The 22399-nt window shown below is 38.6% G+C and overlaps 1 protein-coding gene across 4 annotated transcripts in view; it reads right to left on the reverse strand.

The window, feature by feature from the left end:
• Positions 1-22399, reverse strand: part of HECW1 (HECT, C2 and WW domain containing E3 ubiquitin protein ligase 1) — a 442767-nt gene that overhangs the window by 194762 nt on the left and 225606 nt on the right. For all 4 annotated transcript variants that reach the window (XM_071215076.1, XM_071215075.1, XM_058296745.2 and 1 more), the window contains one exon: positions 11590-11684. In XM_071215076.1, coding sequence (XP_071071177.1) covers positions 11590-11684 — 95 coding nt within the window. The remainder of the gene's footprint in view (positions 1-11589; positions 11685-22399) is intronic.

The following is a 22399-nucleotide window of genomic DNA, read 5'->3' on the forward strand; positions in this document are numbered from 1 at the left end:
CCCCATGTGAATGTTCACTGCCCCACCAAATTCCACTCCCCAAGGGCAGCAATTGTTTCTCATTTCTCATTATCCTTTCTTGAAAATAATTTTATATTTATCTTTCTAGCTATTAATAAAAAAATTTATATAAATGGAATAATACTAGAAACACTGCTCTACACTTAGCTTTTTCACTTAATAAAATATATTGGGGACCTTTCCCATAATCACCATTGGATCCCCTCATTGCTAAAATGCAGCAATGAATATTCTTAAATGGTTATCTCAATATTCTTTTGCAAACATACCCAAGGAAAATATTTATAAATTTGTCACTGCCTCAAGAAAAATGGGCCCAAGAGTCTGTTCTTCCACACCCTCACAACCCCTACACTCCATCAAGCTTAATTTTTTTTTGATTGGAGCATCTTTTCATTTGTCTACTGGCCATTGCATTCCCCTCCACCCAAAAAAAAAAAAACCTGACATCAAATCCTTTGCTCATTTTTCAAATGTCTGTCTCTTCTTTAACAATATAAATAAGTCCCATGTAAACTAGCCCTGTGGCTGAATTTTTATATGTTTATAAACAATTTGCTTTCTACTTTTCACCTTTAGGAGACTTTCACTTTTACTGTTTAGGGATTTATTTTCTATTCAGAGTTTTGTTGTTGTTGTTGTTATGTTATACACAACTTATTGGCATTTTTCCTTTGCAGCTTCTTGGTTTGTGTTCTCACTCTGCCTGTCAAAAGCATCCTATTTATATTTTAATTGCAGTTGTACTCAATTTATACGTTAATTTAAGGTATTTGTGTAGCTTAAATACTGATCTTCTAAAATGGATACAGTTTGTCTTTGCACATACTTAAGTCTTCTTCTATATTCTTTAACAGGGTTTTAAAGTTTTTCTTCATATTGATCCTGCACATTTCTTAAGACATTTTATTTTTCTGCATTAATATAGAAATTGAAGTCTTTTTGTCATTTTATTTTCTAATTGCTTATTCTTTGCTTACAAAGTTATTAATTCTTGCACTTAGAGGACTTTATTATTTCTAATAGTTTTAATAAGTTATTTTGGGTTTTGTAAAAATATAATCAGGTTATCTATAAATGATTTCATTTTCATCTTCTTTCCAATATTGAATCCTCATTTCTATCCCCTATCTAAAGCAGTTGGCTTTAACTTCCAGAAGAGTGTTGTAATAGTGGTATAGTGGACCTCTGTTCTGTTTCCAATTTTAATGAAACTGTTTCAAGTACTTTGCCAGGAAAAATGATGTTGGGATATGGCTTGACAAATATACATATATATATATATATGTATATTATATATAAAATTAGGTTTAGGAAATCATTCATATTTACTAAAACAGGAAGTAGGAATGAATATTGAGCTTACTAGATTCCTTTTTTTTTCTGAATCTATGGAGAATATCAAGTGTTTCTTCTTCTATTAATACAGTTTATTTTTATAATAGCTTGCCAAACACGGAGCTAACTTAACAATCAGGGTTTAAACCTCACACAGTCAAGCTATTTTAATGTACTTTTGGAATCTCTTTGCTGATATTTAACTTGAGGTTTTTATATATTTATATTTACCAATAAGACTGGTCTATAGCTTTCCATTTTAGTGCTATCTTTTGCAGTTCTGGTTTCACTGTTACGGTGCTTAAGGAAAACTCTTTTGGAAGGTTTCCTTCTTTCTTTTGCCCTAGAAAGTTTAAATAGTATGAGATTTATCTATACTTTGATCCCTTGAAAGAGTTCATCTGTGAATTCATCCATATTCTTTTAGGGAAAATAAGCACTTTTGAATTTGTCTGCTTTGTGCCAAGCTCCTTCCTTCTAATTTCTGAGAAGTCAGCATTTGGATCCTCCTGCAGTAAAAGGACAAAAAGCCTTCTGTTTAAGAGACATTCATTTAATTTTCGTGTTCTCCTGTATCTGGCGCATTGAATGTATTCATGTCAAGATTCATCTCTTTGCGAGATCTGGGACCCTTACCTGTCTACCTGACTGTCTCCTTTCATTAAGAATATTCCTGGCTTTACACAGCACTGTCAAAGACTAGGGTGTTTTTTCTAATAAAAGCAAAGGTAGACGTTTAACAGTACAAAGCTGTCAAATTAGGTATTCGTGTCAGTGAAAACTGACCTCAGTGTTTTCTATGACAGTGGACTGTAAGCTTTCAGAAGGGGCCACGAATCCTTTTCAGAATCTGATGAGTGCCTTGGATCCATTCCCCAGGAACTTGCATAAACCCATCCATTTGACTCAGGACTTCATAGACATCCCTTGGATCCTAACTTAAGAAGGTGGGCATGTCTCAGCAGGATCTCACTGACTGCTACAATAAATAGTTACTCAAACAGCAGGGCTCCAGAAGGCTCTAGAGACATCTAGACACTACAGGCAGGGCAGATAATCTCAGGATTTGGCATCCTGTCAGGGGGTCTTACTTTGGACTATATGCTCCCAAAGGTAACAGACTGAGACTCACGTGGCTTTTTTGCCCCTTTTATTTGCACCTATAATTAGCACTATATTTATTAAATACATGTCCCAGAGACTTAACTCTTTGGTCTATTTATATGCTGTTGAGCCCTGATTCTTAGCAGAGTTGTAACACCTACCCTCCAGTTTATTGGACTTGCCCAGGACAACTAACAAACATATGATAATGGACAATGCCCATCTCAAGAAACAGAATATCTACAACTGCAAGCAAGACATATCCATCCATTCTGCCCCATGGGATCTAAGCCCCCTCTCAACTAGAGGCAGGGTGGGCATCACCATGCCCAAATCCTCACTACTGAGGAATGAACAAACATAAAGGGGGAATGCAACAATGGACTACTTTTAGACATTATTATTCTGGCAATGGAAGAACTTGTGTCACTGATATAAAGGTAGGGGTCACTAGAGGTCCTGAGGGGAGGGAGAAGGAAGAATAGGTGTAGAATGGGGGCATTTGGGACATTGGAATTGTCCTGCTTGACATTGTAATGATGGATACAGGCCATTATACATTTTGTTAAAACCTATGAAATTGTGCAGGGCCAAGTGTAAACTATAACGTAAACTATAGTTCCTGGTTAGTACAATGCTTCAATATGTGTTCATAAATTGTAAAAAATGTACCACACTAACAAAATTATTAACATGGGAAAGTGTGGAAATGATGGGGGTGGGGTATATGGGAATTCTCTATACATATATATAAACAAATTAATTTTATTGATCCATATTAATAAAGCATACAATTTATCCAAACTGTATAATCAATAGTTGAGCATTCATCAATTCAATCATTATTATAGCATTTCCATTATTTCAATAATAATAATAATAAATAAAAAATCGACTAACAACCAAGAAAATTCCTCACCTCTCAATCTCTCTGTTTCTCCTGCTTTATATAGTTGCTATTTCTGGCTATTCTTGCACAATTATTTATTTGTTTATTAAGCAGTTATATTGAGAAATATTCACATACCATATGATCTATCTGAAGTGCATAATCAATGAAATGGCTTTTACTGAGCTGTTAAAAAGTACTTCACTGTAAAGTTATACAATAAAATAGAAAAATAGATTGAAAGAAATTACAAATTTTAAAAAAGAGTGCAAGGCCAGGTTAGATTTGATATAATCAATTATAAACAATAGCATAGCAGCAAACATTTATAAATGTAAATAATTCAAATATAATAATATAATAGAAATTTATTATAACATAATTCTAATTTTTATATTACAGCTCTACCTATTGGACATAATAATCACTAAGAATGAAATAAATTATGATTTAGTTATTTAATTTCTATTTAGGCCATTTTTCTTTCCAGACAATCAAATCTGTATTTGGGAATTCCTCATATCTTATTGGAATAAATTACAGTGATAACAATTCCCCAACTCATAATTTTATGAGGCAGAAAAACTCAAAATCTTGTTCAGCAGTAGTCATGTGAAATCATTACTGATCCGGATAGATCATTTTAATTAAGAGTATGAATAAGAAAGGGTTAAAGAAAAATGTAGCAACCAAAAATATATCTCTTCTCCAGTCCTCCTCAATTAAAAGCAAGTGTTTATTTTGTATGAAAAAAATGACAGAATACTGATTACGGGAATAATTTGCCAATTGCACTGAGCAGTTATTATTCATATACTATAATATTGTTATTTTCATTTATCTGGTCTGCTCCAGCTCTTTTCTGGTTATTATTTGTGTGGAATGCCTTTTTCCAACCTTTTGCTTTTAACCTGGTTGTGTCCTTACATCTGAGGTGGGTCTCTTGTAGACACTATATAGATGGCTCAATTTTTTTTTTCCATTCTATCAATCTATGTCTTTTGAATGGGGATTTCAACCCATTAATATTCAGTGTTATTACTGTAAAGGCATTACTTATTTCATCCATTTTGGTCATTGGCTCTCTGGTGTCTCTTTCTATTGTCTGTATTCTTATCCTTTAGTTTGCCCTTCCTAATAATCTTTATTTCTAAACTCTTTCCAAATCTCTCACCCTTGTTTTTACTTTTCAGGCTGCAGTGCTCCCTTTAGTATCTCTTGTAAATCTGGTCTTTTGGTAACATATTCTGTCAGTTTTTGTTTGTCTGTGAAGATTTTGAACTCACCCTTATTTTTGAAGGACAGCTTTGCCAGATACAGAATATTTGGCTGACAGTTTTTCTCTTTCAGTACCTTAAATACATCATACAACTTTCTTCTCAACCCCAAGGTTTCTTATGAGAGGCCAGCACTTGGTTTTATCTAGTTTCCCTTGTATATGATGCTTTGCTTTTCTCTCGCTGCTTTCAGAATCCTCTTTTTATCTCTGAAATTTGTCATTCTGAGTAGTAAGTATCTTGGGGTAGGTCTATACAGATTTATTCTGTCTGGAGTGGTGTTGTCCTTCTTTGATATTGATATTTACTTCCTTCATAAGGGTTGGGAAGTTTTTCAGTCATTATTTCCTCAGATACTCTTTCTGCCCTTCTGGGACACCAATAATGCAAATGTTTGTCTGTTTCATGTTGTCATTCAATTCCCTGAGACTCTGTTCCATTTTTCCCATTCTCTTCTCTTTCTGGTCTCCTGTCTTTTCCAGTTCAGATGTTCTGTCTTCAAAACCACTAATTCTGTCTTCAAGTAAGTAAAATCTACTCTTTTGTATTTTTTTTTTAGGACTTATTTATTTATTTATTTATTTATTCCCCCTCTTGCAGCTTATTCCATTCTTTGCTGTCTCTTCTCTGTGTCCATTTGCTGTGCTTTTTTTTTTTTCCTTCCTGTATCTCCTTGTCTCCGTCTCTTGTGTCATCTTGCTGCCCTAGCTCTCTGCCAGGGCATGGGCTATCAGCTCTCCACGGCACATGGGCCAGCTTGCCTTCACAGGGAGGCCCTGGGATGCGAACCCAGGGTCTCCCATATGGTAGACAGGAGCCCAACTGATTAAGCCACAGCTGCTTCCCCCCTCTAATGTATTTTTAATCTCCTCCATTGAGTCTTTCATTCCCATAATGTCTATTACTTTTCTTTGCAGGTTGTCAAATTGTTCTTTATGCTCTCCAAGTGTCTTCTTAATACCCTCTATTTCTTTAATCATATTTGCTTTAAATTCTTTGAAGTGATTTAGGAGAGTTGTCTGATTATCACTGATTGTCTGATATCACTGATAACCTGTATCTCTTCAGGTTATTTGCTTTGTTCTTTTGGCTGGGTCATCTCTTCCTGTTTCCTAGTATGGCTTGTAATTTTTTTCTGATGTCTACACATCTACATATATTGGTGAATTTACTCTGATGGTCAATTTCTCTCTCTTGCCTATTGTTTTTTCCCACAGCTCTTCTTTGATATCTGGTGTAACTTATTCTCAGACTTTAAAATTTCCCAGCTTAAGTTTTCACAATCTGGGCAGGAATTCACTAGTGGGGCACAGATTTTATCCCAGAGGTTAGATATAGAGAACACAGTTTTTCTCCATGCAATATCCAGACCAACCAGCCAAAAGCACAAGTCAGTGCACCTTTTCATAGAGGTGTTTCAGTCTCACTTTCCTGTGTTCCTGTGTTGAATCTCCAGATCAGAGGTTCAAAGTGGGCTCTGCTGGCTGAATTCACTGAAGAAAAGCACCCCAGCCTCCCCTCCCCTTTTCCTTGAAACAGCTGACAAGGAGGAAGATGTCTGTTCCCCTCTCGGCTGGCTATAGTGAGATGGGTTTTACCCCAGCTCACTATCTTGGGGATGAGGGAGGGGAGCCCTTCCTGGCTGCCATTGGAGCTTGGTAACTCATGTTTGTTATTTTGGCTTCTTTGTCTTTCTGTCCCTCTCCCTCCTGGGAGCTGTGTAGCATTGTCCTGGTGTGCTGACCCCCAAAGCAGGTCCCTCAGACAGCTTTTGGCTCTCTCTCGGTTGTTTTTCATGGAAGCGTTCAGGTGTGCCTGTTAGTCCCTCACCATCTTCCCACAATCCTCTGAATTCCCTATATTTTTGATGTAACATTTATGTAATCTAAAGCTTCTTTAAAAACAAATACAGATATATTTAAAAAAAGAAGGTGGCGCTTACAAACATAAGATTTTCACTTTCCATAAGGGATTGTTTTTTAATTTTTCTAATGTGACTTTTACAGAAATTGCAGCTTGAAGAGACAGGTTGGCAATTGCAGAAAGTGAGCTGATGAAACCATTCCTGTGCTAAGGTAGCTGAAACCTGGCTAGTGGAGAAACCTTGTCAGGAAACATCACCTCTACACTCAAGACCCCGAGATGCCACCATAGGGTGTGCTGGGAACCTCTTCCCCTAAACTGTACAAATTCCTTAATGTTGAGCCAAGATAGAATCCAAACTCTGATAGGCCTCTCAGAAAGGTACAGTGGTGGGAGTGCCTGGGTAAATTCTCTACAGAGAGGATGGTTTCCCAAGATCTTTTATTACAAAACCAAGATGACTTCCAAATTAATCGACTTAAGTCTCACAATTCTAGATAGCTGGTCACATTAGTCAGCTACCTGTGAATTAATTTTGTAACTAATTTGATTGGAGTATTTGCCAGGAAGTTTCATAACTTTTTAGGAGCTGTTCCATGCTGATTTATTATTATTTAAAATATTTTTGAAACAAGGTAAGCTTTATGGCTTAAATTTGGGAGGTATTAATCACTTAGTCATCTACTGCAGGAAACCCCAAAACTGTTTTTGGACAAATATCTTGACTCCATTCTAGAGTGCTAATATAGGGTATGTCCCTGGGGAAATGACCTATTGAGCTGCTATGGTGCTTTTCCTTTCTTTTCTTTTTTAAATCAGAGAACGTCAAGCCCACCTCTGCTCAGGGGACTGGCAAAGCAAATACATCTGTGAAAATGAACTTTCAAAATGAACTTTGGTAAAGAACTTTACTTTGAAGTTTATAATGATCAGTTATTATCAAAAGCTCAGTTGCCAAGACACTGAATTAAAGTGGTAGTAGTAGAAGCAAAACATAATATATTCACTTCTAATTTCTCTGTAAAATAGTCATGAAATTTTTTAAAAACATATACAAACCAAAACAAAAACCTGACAATAACAATATGAATTAAATGTTAAGAACAATCAAAAGAATGACAAAATCCTGATAGCATTTCCATGAATTGTAATGTTAATGGAAACAATAAGAAATAAGTATTGGACTACTTATGGCCCAAGCCTCTAAAACTGGGGAAACCTCTCTGCAGTAAGAAGGATAGCACCAAATAAGGTGGAACATACACTTTTAAATAAAGTCTTCTGCCTGCCCCTCACTCGGGTGACCCTTTCCGAAACCCTTGGGCCCTTCCCTTTGAGTCAGCCAGAGTCATTCCTCCAACAGTTATCTATTTTCTGCATCCAGATGTAACAGCTCCCAGGTTTCAGCATGGCTGGGGAAGAGGCAGACAAGTGGGGGCCCAATGCCCTGAACAAATGGCCAACCCTCAGGGAAAATTCTATGAGCTGAGCATTGGGAGGTGGATTCCTCTGGGCTTCAGCTGGTCACTTACTAGACACATCTGGAAAACAACTGCAGGCTGCACCTGAATCTCCAGGGCTGTGGGAGAACCCAGAAATGGAGAGGGGCTGCATGTAAAGACCCACTGCTGAGGCACAGACCTGAAGAGAGCAGCTTTCGAGTTCTGCATGAAGTGTTGTGGGCTAAGGACAATTTATCCTCCCTTGTCTTATGGCAAAAGATAGATAGGGATAGATTTCTGTTCTTTGGGAAAAGAAACATCATGGGGCTTATTAAAAGATATTATAATATACAAGGGGAAGGCAGTATGGGCATGAGTATAAGAACTTACTATTGAAAATGACTTTCTATAGAAAATGAAGAAAGAATAGAACTTATACTCTGTGCTCACAATAAGGTACAAAAAGTATGCAAACAAGATGCAAAGGGATATATGGAGAAAACTAAGCAAGTCATATGCTGTTTAGACTCAACACAACTTAGGCCTGCTTTCCTACCAGGCCTCTGCCATTTCACATGCTGTGCCATGCCTAACTTCCTCTCCAAACCTGGCAAAGTCCCATCCATCCTGCATGACTCAGTTCAGGTGCCACCTTCCCTGTAAAGCCTACAGAGCTCCAGGTACATCATCACTCCTTTCTTTACATGCAAGCACAATGGGGTTTCCCACTTGAATTCAGGACATTTTAGATAGCATAATAATTTACTGTTTTATACATCTGTCCCCCACAATAGAATAGCCATGAGTTCTCAATGACAGATGTGCACTTAAGGGGTAACTAAACTGGTCTGGCTGGTCCAAACCCTACGCATTCCAAAGAAAGGTTTGGCCCTTGCCCACTGCTCCTGGGAGGTTAGTGCTAAGTCCTTGGAATGTGGGGCCTGTTAAGAGTGTCTTTATTTATCAGATACCTTGGGCCATGCTAGATAGTTTATGCCACAGTGCAATTTATGGGCCGCACGGTGTCAGCTTGACCTCTAAAGAGGCTGGTAGCTAAGCTCAGTTGCACTGGTTGGTTGTCTGTGCCTACATGGTTTGCCCTTAATTAAAACTCTGGGCCTCAAGGCTCCGATGAGCATCCTGGTTGGGAATACCTCCTGTGTGTTGTCCCACATCACTGCTAGGAGAAATGAGTGCTGTCAGTACCCATCCACTGGGAGAGGTCGACTGGAAGCTTGCACCTGGTATCTCCTGGACGCTGTTCTGTGCACCTTTTTTTTGCAGTTGATTTTAGTCTGTATCCTTTCACTGAAATAAACTGTAAACAGAAGTGTAACTCTGGTTTGCTGAGTTCTCTTAAGTCCTTCTAGTGAATCACTCAATCCGAGGGGTGGTCTTGTTATTTATCTCTATAATTTCTACCTATCACAGTTTCTGATATACAGTTATTGTACATCAGACCTCTACCATGGCAGTCTAGGTGCTTATCTCCAATGTAGTAGCAGGGACCAAGGGAAACTCTCTGCCCCTGTCATCACACAGCCTTTTTATTTAGACTCTCCCATGTGTGATGATTAAAAAGAAAAACAAAAGTTGCCTGTGGAACATATAGTAAAATGTTAATTCAAGAGTCTGATGACTTATGTGAGAAAATCATTTTGGAGATGATAACCAGGGCAATAGCAATATGTCAAAATATTTCAAGATGTCTGAGTTTTAAGTCAGAGCAATGTAGCACACAGAATGAAAAGGATTAAGTCAAGGCTAAAACAGAATCAGTGCAATCTCTTGAATCTTTATGTCAAAAACTATATTCTTAATTGGAGTGCCTTGTAGCCATGTTTTCTCTTCTAAGATGTCAGCCCTTATTTCACCCAGTTTTCTGGGTGGTTGGCTTCTTGCTTTCTTTGAGGCTTCCACTGCACAGTGCTGTGATGGCATCTATTTTTTGCCTCGGTCTGAGATGCAAAGTCCCTAACGGGCTGAGTTCACAGAGGTCAACTGTTCCAGGGAACTTTCTCTAAATTCAAAGTGCCCACTAAAGAAAAGGGTCTGCCCTCAGTCCCAGGGCTGGCCCACACTCACTCACAATATCACTCCTGAAAAGAAGGTGGTAAGGATGCTTCTCTCCTCTTCCAGCCTTACGCCAACAGGTAGTCACCCACAAATGGGCGAGACCCTGTGTACAATGCCTGTCCTTGTGGAGGGACCAGTGTGTCTGGTATGCAACTGGCCCATGTAGACAAGCCATGCTGTGCCGAAGCCAGTCAAATCTGAGTAGGCAAGGTCTTTCCTGAATGGGCTCGATTTCTCTGCCAGGCCTCACTCCTTGTCTGCCTCCCTGCTTTGTCTATCTTGCCTTCAGTTTGTTTCAGTCTCAACTCCAGTTTTGGGGCCTTGAGTCAAATGACCCTCCAGCTTAAGGGCTGCCCAATGCATACCGAGGCCTATTTGGCCTTGCAGGTACACCCTTTTGAGGGCTGCCAATACAAATGCACCTGCAACAGGCATTCTGGCACACTGAGGACACTCTTCCAGCTTCCCATACTTAAAATTCTCGTCCCATCCAGTAAAGGGACATTCAGTCTGCAAGGGTAATTAGCTAATCCTCAGGACACTGAGATATTGATCTGTGAAAATGTAGAATGGTATCTTTTTAGACCCAGACATACCTTTTGAATCATTCATATTTTATTTTAAATATTTATCTCTCTCTCTTTTTTAGACTAGCATGACAAAGCCCCAACTGATTTTTGTTCAGGCTCCCTAGTTAGTGATTTTAAATTTATGTATAAAGGAATGCCATTTGTAATTAGATTTTGGCTAGCTTAATCAGATATATTCAGAACTAAGGTAAGCAGCACCACAAATATAAAAACTAGATTGTAATTTAGGAAAAGATGGCATCTATTCACATGGCACTGAGTAAAGCAACCACATTGAGGAAAAAAACACCTGATTTAAATCCTAGATCTACAGCTAGCAAATAGCATGACCTTAGGTAAATGACTCAAGCTCTTTGAGCACAGTTTTCCAGTTTTCCCATTTATTAAAAAAAAAATCAGGACTTCTAGCCTTTCTTAGGGCTACCATTTTATAATTCTATGAATTTAATCAGTCTGAGACTATACATTTTCCTTCAGAAATTTATTTATAGGCCTAAAAAGAAATTAAAACATAGGAAAATATCAATTTAAAAAAATCAAGGAATTAAAAATGTGTTCCAGAGCGTTCCAGAGAAAGATGTATTACTGACTACTATTAAAGCATGTTTCCATTAGAGACATCTGGCTGACTAGGAAAAATATTGAAGCTAACGAGTAAGTGGTATGCCCTAACAAGGCTGCCTTCAGATCTCACTACGCTTCACTGTGTTGAGATGTATATCTGTTTGTCTCTCTCCCTATCTACTTGCCTGCCTGCATGCCTGCCCAACCATCCATCCATCATCCATCCATCCATCCATCCATCCATCCATCCATCCATCCATCCATCATCTATCATCTCTCTATCTAATCTATCTTTTATCCATTAGTCTACCTCCATATGTATACTTAGTGTACACACACATACACACACACAAAAGAAGAACAAATGGGAAAGCAAAGAAGTACCATGGTGAAGTCTGAAAGAGGGGGAGGGAAGCAGGACTTACAGGAGCTGCCGAGTTTTTGACTGTGACACTGGGGGTGGTAGCTCGTAGGGCTCCACTCACTCCATGGTAGTATTTGAAGCAGATCTTCGTTTCCGCTGAAAGACAAAAAAAACGTGGGACTGAGAAGCAGGGCATAACCTAGGAAGAGACCCCCATGAGTAGAGGAGGACACCTCCAGCAATTGCTGCCTGAAGCCAGCCAGTCCTGGTTGACAAGGGTGGTCGGCATATGGTCTCCCAGGCAGGGCTGGCTTTAAAAATATGTGAAGAATAAGGGTTTTGGCCTTTTCTGTACCCAAGTTAAATCTAGCCTAGACTTCTTATCACACATCCTATCCCTTTAGAGGTTATTGCTTACAAACTCTTAGTTCTAAGATTTTAGGTGGCTTGATGCCTACCACCAGTCTGTGCCTTCTTTCATTTCCTGTTTACAAGTAATTAACCTAATTAATTAATTTCCTATTAATTAAAATTCATTGTGATTAGTATGTTGGTAATTTGGGGCAAGATTTTGAGAAGTTATTGAAATACAAGAATGGTCAGAATATTTTCTAAACTCTAGCACAAATCGATGACAATTTCTCTGCATACAAAATTTTTGCATCACAATTTTCTTTTTTGTCAAAGCTCTATAGATGGTAAGCAGAAAAAGTGTGGTCTTGGAGCGTTTGACTCAGCTCCATCAGTGACAACTGTGAAATAATGAATAAATCATTTAACCTCCTAGGCCTCATATTCCTTATATGTAAAATAGGACTAATAATACCTACCTTGTAAGATATTGGTTAAGCAAGAGTTATGAGAAAAGAGCTTAGAGCTCAACTAGGTGTTCAGGAAATATTAGCAAAGGTGATGATGATAATGAAAATGATGATAACGATACTGATAGTATGGATCCATCGTGTTCTGGTGTTGAGTTCTATAAAGGACAAAATCTGTGCCGATCTAAGTTTAGTTTATTTGATGGTGACCTGCTTTTCCTGTAGTTTGAAAAAGCTTTCAGGTAATGTCTTAGTGAGTCAACAATTTGAGATTCTACTTCACAAATCTGAGAATTTGTCTTCAATTATAATATTCTTTAAAAATAATATTTATAATGTTTTAACATACATTTAAAATATCCTCATTATAGAAAATGTGAAAAGGTGGAAAAACATAAATAAAATAAAAATCTATGAATGCTTTTGCATGTTTGAGAGTACATACTATATTATAATGGATTGTGCTGTTCTTGAAAATAACATTATTAAATAAGAATGCTCAAATGTTATTTACAACTTTGTAGATAAACAGTATTCCTTGTTCTATGGAATCACTGAATAAATGTATAATTTATAAATATTCTCCTATTTTTTATTATTTTAGCTTTTTTCCCTAAAAATGAATGACATTTTGTAAATTATTGAGTTCAAATTTGCTTTCTAGCATAATGGAACAAAAATTGATAATTACGTAACCCAACACCCATTCTGTCTTCTTTCTTTAATAATAGAATCTCAATTTTATTTTGGATGATAATGTCCAGCTAAAGGACTGCATTATGTAGCCTCCTTTGCAGATAATGTCTATCTTGTTTGCTGTTTTTATTTTGGGTTTCTGTTATATGTCATAAAACCTAAATCTAACAGATCTGGGAAGATTCTTAGAAGGAGAAGAAAAGAATGTTGCAGCATTCTTCCTCAGGTTAGAAGATATGAACATATTATGGATTCTTCCTTCATGGGATCAAATTTCTCTCTGAAAAGAACTTTGTACTTCAAACAAAGAATTTAACTCTCATTTCACAGAACTCTTGCTAGCATTGAGCATTATCAATGAAAAATAAGCTTAAAATAGAATCCTATTGTCATTTTTATTTCACTTATTTGATTATTAATGAGCAAACATTTTTCATCAAGTGTTAATTAGCCATTTGCATTTACTTTTTTAATCCACTGAATTATAGTTGTTAAGACTTCCATTGCTTCCACTGCTGATCAACCACTCCTTCAGTAGACATGATCTTCCTTTAGATATTTTCAGCCAGTTTCCTTTGGGAGTTAGTCTTTCCCTAAAGTGATTTTGCATATTTACATTGACTACCTTTTCAGGATCTTGGTGGACAATCTTACAACCTATTTTCATATTCTTCAAGGCACTTTACCATTGTCCTCATGTTAGTTTGACACACCTGATTCCCTATGTCTCAGCTAGAGGCAGGTTTCCTGTAAGCCAAGGACGGGGACTGAACATAACCATCCCAGGGTCCACAGGATGGAGGAATAGAATATGGATTAGAGTGGACTTACTGGTGTTCTGCTGGGGAACTATTGTGATTAGTAAGAAGAAACTGTAGTATTTATATGGAGAGGGTGGCCGCGGTGGCTGCTGATGGTAGGGAGAGGGAAGAAGAGATATGGTATGAGGGCATTTTCAGGAGTTGTCCTAGGTGGTGCTGCAGGGACGGATGCTGGATGTTGTGTGTTCCACTGGGTGGACTGGGGGAGAGTGTGGACTACAATGTGGACCACTGCCCATGTGGTACAGCAGTGCTCCAGAATGTATTCGCCAGGTGCGGTAGATGTGCCACAGTGATGGAAGGGGTTGTTACTGTGGGAGGGGTGCATGGGTGGGGTGGAGGGCATATGGGGACCTCATTTTTTTTTAATGTAACATTTAAAAGAAAATAAAGAAAAAAAAAAAGAATCATGGAGGACCCAGAATGAAGCAGTGGGCCACTAACCACAATGAGTTAGAGAAACCATGGAAGAATGGTAATGTGAGAAATTGCTGTCAAAGGTCAATTAAGTTTAAAAGTTATCCTTTAAATTGGTATATGGCTCTGGAGTTCAGTGCCATGTCAGTTGGCCTTGCTTTGGAGTTTGTGTTCTTGAGTGTGATGGAGTTGGACTCAGATGTGACCTTTCTACACATGCCTCTTCTGTCACTTTTACTGAACCTGTGGCTGGTGCTGGGGTTGACGTATATTTGGGAGATTTGAATCTCTGTCCATGTGACAGCCAGGCCCTGAACCTCAGCAGACTTGTAACTCCTACCATCTGGTTTATTGGACTTACCCCGACCAGCTAACAGGAAGGTGAAGAAGGTCAACCACCACACCTGGGAGCCAAGAGTGCCAACAACAGCAAGCAGGAGAATTGCATCCAGCATCCATGTGGAATCTAAGCCTCCTCTCGATATAGACATGGAGTGGACATAACCATCCCAGGGTCCACAGGATGGAGGAATAGAGTATGGATTAGAGTGGACTTACTGATATTCTACTATGGAACTATTGTGATTAGCAATGGAAGAAATTGTAGCACTGATGTGGAGAAAGTGGCCATGGTAGTGGCTGAGCGTAGGAAGAGGGAAGAAGAGATGTGATGTGGGGGCATTTTCAGGACTTGGAGTTGTTCTGGGTGGTACTGCAAGGACAGATGCTGGACATTGTATGTCCTGCCATGGCCCACTGGGTGGACTGGGGTAGAGTGTAAACTACAATGTAAACCACTATCCATGTGGTACAGCAGTGCTCCAAAATGTATTCACCAAATGCAATGAATGTGCCATGATGATGAAAGAGGTCTTATATTTTTTGACTGTAACATTTAAAAAAATAGAGAAAAAAATGTAAAAAAAAAAAAATAGTTAATCAGACTTAATGTACCAGCCCATTCATTCCATTTTCTAATTAAAACTCACAAAAACCCTGCGGAAAAAAAAAATTTTTTTTAAGGGCTTGGCACAATGGTTGGCATATAATAAGCCCTCAATAAATGTTTCATCATCCTAATCTTATATCTAAGGAAAATAAGGCCAAAATTGAAGGCCACTCATTCAAGGTCACAGATGTGATTTGTGGCAGAGCTAGACTTTTAGCAAACAATATTTAATTCATTTGATGGTGTCTCCCAATGATTTTTAATAACTCAAATTTGTAGATTAGATAGCAAAAAACAAATTTCCACTTATGGAGTAGTATACCAGTAATTTAGAGAACTAGAAAACTAGAAAATATACACATAAATTTGTGTGCAGTAGGGTTGCCAGATAAAAGACAGGACACAGAGTTAAGTTTGAATTTCAGATAAATAAGAATACATTTTTAACATAAGTATGTCTCAAATATTTTAGGGACATACTTTTTTTCCTTTATTTTTAAAGGAGCTCTAGATTCATAAATACTACACTGAGATTACTGAGGATTCCCATACACCCTCCCCCCCCCCCCCACCAACACTTGCCTTCACCAACAACACCTTTCACTAGTGAGGGGTATTTGTTACAATTGATGAACACATATTAAAGCACCGTTACTAAGCATGGTCTGTAGTTTACATTATGGTTTACACTTTGCACTGCACAATTTTATAAGTTTCGACAAAATATATGATGGCTTGTATCTGTCACTGCAATACCATGGCAGAAAAATTCCAGTGTCAATCAGGGGACACACTTAAAATTAAAAATTATTGGTTGTTTATCTGAAATTCAAATTTAATTAGGCATCCAGTAATTTTTTCCCCCTAAACCTGACAACCTTAGCATGAAGCCATCAGAGACCTAGCAAGGTAGGGAAAAATAATGAGGTGAAGATTCAGAAGAAAAAGAGCCCAGGAACTGGGGCTGTTGTTTCCCTTAGGGGTGCCTGTATTGATTCCAAAAGAAGGAGCTGAGAGGCTGGGAATCTGAAAAGCACTTTTGACAGGATTTCAGGGCTGTCGGGATAAAATTAGAGTCCAGGGATGGCCAAAGAGGAGGACCTTGGTAATCTACCATGCTTCAAGTTGGGACCCTGAATGTCTGAAAAGATAAACTGTTAAGAAATAAAGCAGTCTTAGCTCTTCAAATCACCTCAAGCTTTGAAATTTGATTGGGATGATTCTGGATTGCTACAGCTGGGTCAGAAGGAAATGAAAATTCTCTCAGGAGGAACAGTATCATTCTAAGCCTCAAATTATTTGTACAAGTTTCATTACAATGTCTAGTCCTCCACTTAAAGTGACCAAGCACATGCAGAGACAAGACAATGTAAAAATGTATCCAGAGAAAACAGCAGGTACTATAGTTCATCTAGAGGACTTGAGATATCAGAGTTATGAGGTACGGATTTCTCCTGAACATTTACTTAATATGCTCAAGGAGATAAGAGACAAATGGAATGATTTCAGCAAAAAATGAGGTCTCTACAAAAGAACCAAACAGAAAGTTGGATCTGAGAAAGTACGATAACTGATATAACAAACTCAATGGATGGGTTAAAATGCAAATTAAACAAAACAGAAGGGAAATTTTTGGAAACTTAGGTCAGGAAAAAAAAATCCAGAATGAAGCACTGGATGGAAAATCAGAAGAGAGAATAAGAGACCTATGGAATCCTGGGAGTGGTCTAAAATAGATGCAATTGGAATCCCAGAGGAGAGGAGACAGTGGCTCTAAAGTTAATTCTCCATAAGTGATGAAAGTCATTAAGCTACATATTCAAAAATTCCTAAGAACCCAAATGGGATACATAAAAAGAATATAGCACCTACACATCAAGGTAAAACTTTACAAAGAAGAGGAAAATCTCATCAGCAGCCAATAAGGAAATGAGCTAGATTACCATCAAGGAACACCAATTGGACTGACAGACAACTTCGTAACAGAAGCTGCAACAATGAAAGGCAAAGGAATGACAGCTTCAAAGTGCTGGTGGAAAATAACCGTCAATCCAGAATTTTGGAGCCAGTAAAAATACGGTGACTGTTTCTATGGCTTCCCAGACAGTGCACTGGGTGCCAGCACATGAATATCTGAACTTCAGAGCAAGTCTTTAACCACACGTGTGTTACAAGTCTGCCACATAGAAATGCCCAAATCTCATGAAACAAAGAGCTATCAGAGATGATGAATTAGACAAACATACACAGATCAAAAATAAGGAAAGGCTCTGTAATCACTTATTAATTCATCAAGAACCAAATTATCCGTGCTGTAACATTCTGTAGCAAGAATAATGATACAAATCTACGAATGCTCCATTTATAAAACAGATGTGAGACAAATATAAACAACATCTTCTAAGTTCAGGAAAAAGCAATTTTAACTCAAGAAGCTACAATCACTGTCAAAGAGTCAGCCTCAATAGTTATCTGGAAGGAGTAGTGGAAAGCACAATATCTTGAAATCTCAAAAAGATCAAGAAGGAATGGAATAATAAGATATAAATGAATTTGAGTCTGAAGTTTTTAACCTCAGGAAGAGGAATAGCAAAGCAGAAATTTCAAAGAAATAGTCAACAACAATATTATAAAATATTAGGCCCTTCCAATTTACCTTACATTACAATATATTTATCTGTATTTCTTTTTTATAGAAACAACTATGAATTAAATGGGTTTTAAAAAATAAGCAGAATGGAGGAAGGCTAAGTTTTTTAATCAAAACAAAAGGGTGAAGGACTTCCAATAAATGGAACTAAATGGAATCAGTGTTATTGACAAGGTAACTAACACTGAAAACTCCACTATTTATATAAAGGCATAATAGTTGAAAATTTTTATTTTGAAACTGATATTGTCTGTTGTCATAGGTAAAACTTTAAAGCTTCTCATTCATGACACTCATTTTGGACCAATAAAAGAATGAAGCAGAGCCACCTTCTGTGCATGCTTGTTATGTCCCATTTAATTTCAGCAACGTGCATTGAAGAACTCATTAAAAGAAGGAAATTATATAATTTTAAAAGCCATATTAGGTTATCCAAAAAATTCCTGCTCTTCTATAAACAGGTGTAAAATAACATGCTGGGATTTTGGGGGTTGGGGTGGGGTGTTATTCAGATGATATTGTAGTGAAATTTTCGGTAAAGTAATATATGTTTCCAACAGAAAAAAATGACTTATTGTATGGTGGAAAATTGTACTCATTTAGAAAAATGTTTTTATTTGATAAAGCTTTTATCTTACTTGGATTTGCACATTCAAAAGTCTTTATGATTTAGAATGGTGCATTATGGGCTGGTTATATTAACTGCCAAGAGGTACAAGGATTTGTTAGGGGCAAAGGTCTAAATGTACAAAGGGCAGTATCTTTGAGTGGTGTGTGTGTGTAAGTGTATGTGTGTAAGCAATCTTAGCACGGTATTTTAAGTGAACAGGGTGATTGTCCAGGAAAGGACTTTGAACATTGCCTCCTAAAAGTGGATCAACATGAATGAAAACCAGGCAGCTATCTGAGCAGATCTACCCGATGAACAGGTTTTCTGACATGGGCTCTGAGATGTACTGTACTATCCTGCAGAAGCAGGTCAGAGCTGAAGTCTAAGGCTATTCAGGAGGGTAGGGAGGTTACAGTCATCCTTTGTGCTTCCTGAACATGCCCTTGACTAAGCACAGATGATAAGAATGGTGGGGTAAGGCAGGATGTCATTTCTGATACAAGGCCACTAGCCATTCCTGTGGATCTTATTTAACACGCTGATGCATTACCAGCTCCAGGGGCACCTTTTCCCCGGAGGTCTATGTGAACAGCTCCCTGGAGCTGTGTAGAGAACTGTGTTTTAATGTTGCGAATGGGCTGCTGGAGCTGGCCAATGGGATGCACGACAGGTGCAATTCTCAGGGACAGGTTTCCCTGGAAAGAATCTGCTGGTATCCACTCTAGTATTCTGAGTCTTCATTACTTTTTTTCCTCTCAGGGTGTCCCTACTGTCTCTCCCCGCTGCCTAGTTTTACCTTGACCTCTAGGGGATGCCACTAAACTGGTCAGTGGCCCTATCCATTGGGCCAAGTCTGCTTCCCTGAGTCTCCTTTTTGACACCATGTTGTCTACCATCATGGAGGCCACTTGGCTTAACTAGAAATTTCACCTTGGGGACCTCAAACACATCTTTTCTGGGGCAGGCTCAGAGAAGAGGCTATACCCCACGAGAATGGGCTTTCTCAATGACAGGGTACAGAAGTGGGAAGGGTGAGAAGTCAGTGGCCACACTGAGTCCAGGCTCTCCTTGGGTCAGGGGTATTCACAAGGGTTCTTTACAAGCAAGAGAAGCGTGCACAATTAGAAAACTGTTCTAAGACGCCAACACCCCCATGCTAATTATTTCCTTTCTTCTACTAATACACTTCTTCTTGGTAGCAGCAATGACAGGCAATATCATGCATTCAGTTTAGTTTGGGGTCCACATGTAGGTGCCAAGTTTGCCATACGCTCCATAGTCCACAGCCTCCTTATGTTTAAGATGCATGGAAATTTCTGTTTCCTAGAAAGTGTTTCTCAGGATATTTTCCCCTGACTTTAGACACATTCCTGCCCTCCATAGGTACAGCAACACGGTTAATTTCTTTCTGCTTTTTACTCTTCTAGTGGATCTTAGAATTCTGCCAACAAATCAGCGCTGTAAAGGAAGTGCTGCTAGAGGGCGGTGCAGAGGCAGTACTGACAAAAATCCCACCAGACAGCCTCAGCGAGGAGTGGAGTTGGTGATCAAAGACAAGCTCTTTCCTGCAGGGAGCCATGGGAAGAAGGCAAGCTGGATTTTCTTTCAAGAGTCCAAACCATGCAAGAATTTGCTGTGTGGTTGTCAGGTCACTCTGATTGCTTCAAGCTGTAAGCGCCCAGCACGTCCATTTAACTTGTCCTGAAATCTTAAAGTCCATGTTATATGGACTTATATATACCTATATATATAAACCTATATATAATATAGGTTTGCCTGAAATGTATTTTTCTGCAATTTGGAAACTGTCTAGTGATTGGGTTACTAGAAAAGGTGACGTCTAAGAGTTGATTATTTTGGTTATTTCTTTTTCATGTTCTGATACTTTTTTTTTCTTTTTCCCTTTTATTACTGATTTTTAAAAAACACATAATCTTCCCATTCTGAAAATTTTTTCATATACTTATCATTTCCTTTCCTTGAAGGGTCAGCCAGGCCTTAAAAGTTTTATTTTTACTAGAAATTCATGGTCTCTGTTAGAGAAAACACATAGTGTAAAATAAGCCTCTTTTCTCAGGGGATAAATACTAATGAGAGAGCAAGAGGACGAGAAAGGAAGAGGGGGAAAGGGAGGGAGAAAGAGAGACACAGAGAGAGAGAAATTAAAAGGTTGGCGTGTTGTACGTACCATTCTCAGGTAAAGGATGCAGCATAAATTATTTCTCCCCAAGGATATGGGAGGTATCATGACATATTTACTCTCTTATAAGGAGAGTTCTTTGGTTTGAGTTTAAACTCAGAGGCTGTGAGCAACCTGGGAGAGACAGGGGCTCATTCTGGTGAAGGTGATACAAAGATTTTTTCCTCCTTTCCATTCTGTCTTTTTGTCTGCCCTCAGATAACATAGCTGGCAACAGCAATAGGCGTCTAAATATGGATCAGGTCTTGTGAACTCTGGTTTGTATGGCAAGAGGGGAATAGGAGATAGATTAATAGCTGCGGCAAAGGACAAGAAGTTCTGCTTTCACCATTTTGTGACTATTGAAGGGCCCTGCAATATTTTGGGTATATCAAATCTGGAATTTTGGAAAGGTGGGATACATGAGGGATATTAAGTCATTGTGAGGAGGCTCACAGTGTCCCTGTTGTGTACATTTTTGTTTTATTTGGACTCTGAACTCTTCCCTGGTTGTCCAAAGCTGGTGGAGACAAGATAGCTGGCATCACCTGAAAACAGCCTTTGAGTTGACTGGAGAGCATCTGAAGTGGGGTGCAGGCAGGGCTGCACTGACCCCCCAGGGTCTCTGCTCTCACCAAGAACAGCTGCAAGTCCATGTCCATCAACTGGGCTGACAGGTCCAGAGAGTCAAGAGAGAGAAGTGTAAGTTGGGAATCAAGTAGAAAAAGGGGAAAATTTCCCCTTCCCACTTCTCTCTAGCAACCCCTTCTCCAACCAGGCGAGGGAAGAGTAGTTGCTAAACAGATTGGTCAGATTTCCAGAGTAGATAGTTGACTAGAGAGCAGTCCTGTGCTTTAAAGGGTGGGGCTTTTCTGCTACCTCCTCCAGCCGAGACGTTAGAAAGGTAGGTGGACTCCTTTCTCCTTGCATGGCACCCTCTTGCCCTGTGGCTGGTCCCAGACCTCTCACCCTGCTGCCTCCACATTTCTGTCTCTTCCTCTTGCAGGGACACTCAACTCTTCAGGCTCGGGGGCCTCCTTGGGGAAAGACAGAGATTTAATGGTTGTTGTCCTTGAGCTTAGCATCACGCTTCCTGACCAGGGGCACCAGGCAGAAATTAATCCATTAATTCAATGATAATTAATCTACTCTGTTAATTCAACAAATATTTAATCAGCCTCCCTAAGGAAGGGAGAATGCTACTAAAAAGGGAGTCCTGATAGCAATTACAAAATCTTTAAAAGGTATCTAGAAGTTGAAATTATGGATGATTTTTACTTTAATCTTTTCCTTAAATTTCCTACTGGGAACAGGTAATACTTTCATAAATGCTTTCCATAAATGGAAGTCATACACATATGAAAGCACATGGAAACAGAGCAGAGTCTGGATTTATGTGTGAGAAAGTGTTTGCAATTTTGGGTAGGCTTTGTCTTTTATTTTGACTTTCTCCACAGCTTCTCATGGTGGAGCATACTGAGTGACCCTCTTGATCATCCACCCTCTCGATTTTCCTTTCATACCTCTTTTTTTTAGTAGAGTTTGGTACCAAGGCTCTTGCTAGCACCACATCCTCTGGTCAAGGATTTGGTAGCTCAGTGATATCTGGGTTCCCATTCTGATGCTTAAATAATTTCCCTGCCAGTCACACTAGAAAGGTAGCAGCCTCAGTATGGACGCCTACTCTAAAGTTCCAACCAGTTATAGAATCCCCTATCCCTTTCCTCA

Source organism: Dasypus novemcinctus, chromosome 5 (assembly GCF_030445035.2).
Source record: "Dasypus novemcinctus isolate mDasNov1 chromosome 5, mDasNov1.1.hap2, whole genome shotgun sequence".
Lineage (NCBI taxonomy): Eukaryota > Metazoa > Chordata > Mammalia > Cingulata > Dasypodidae > Dasypus > Dasypus novemcinctus.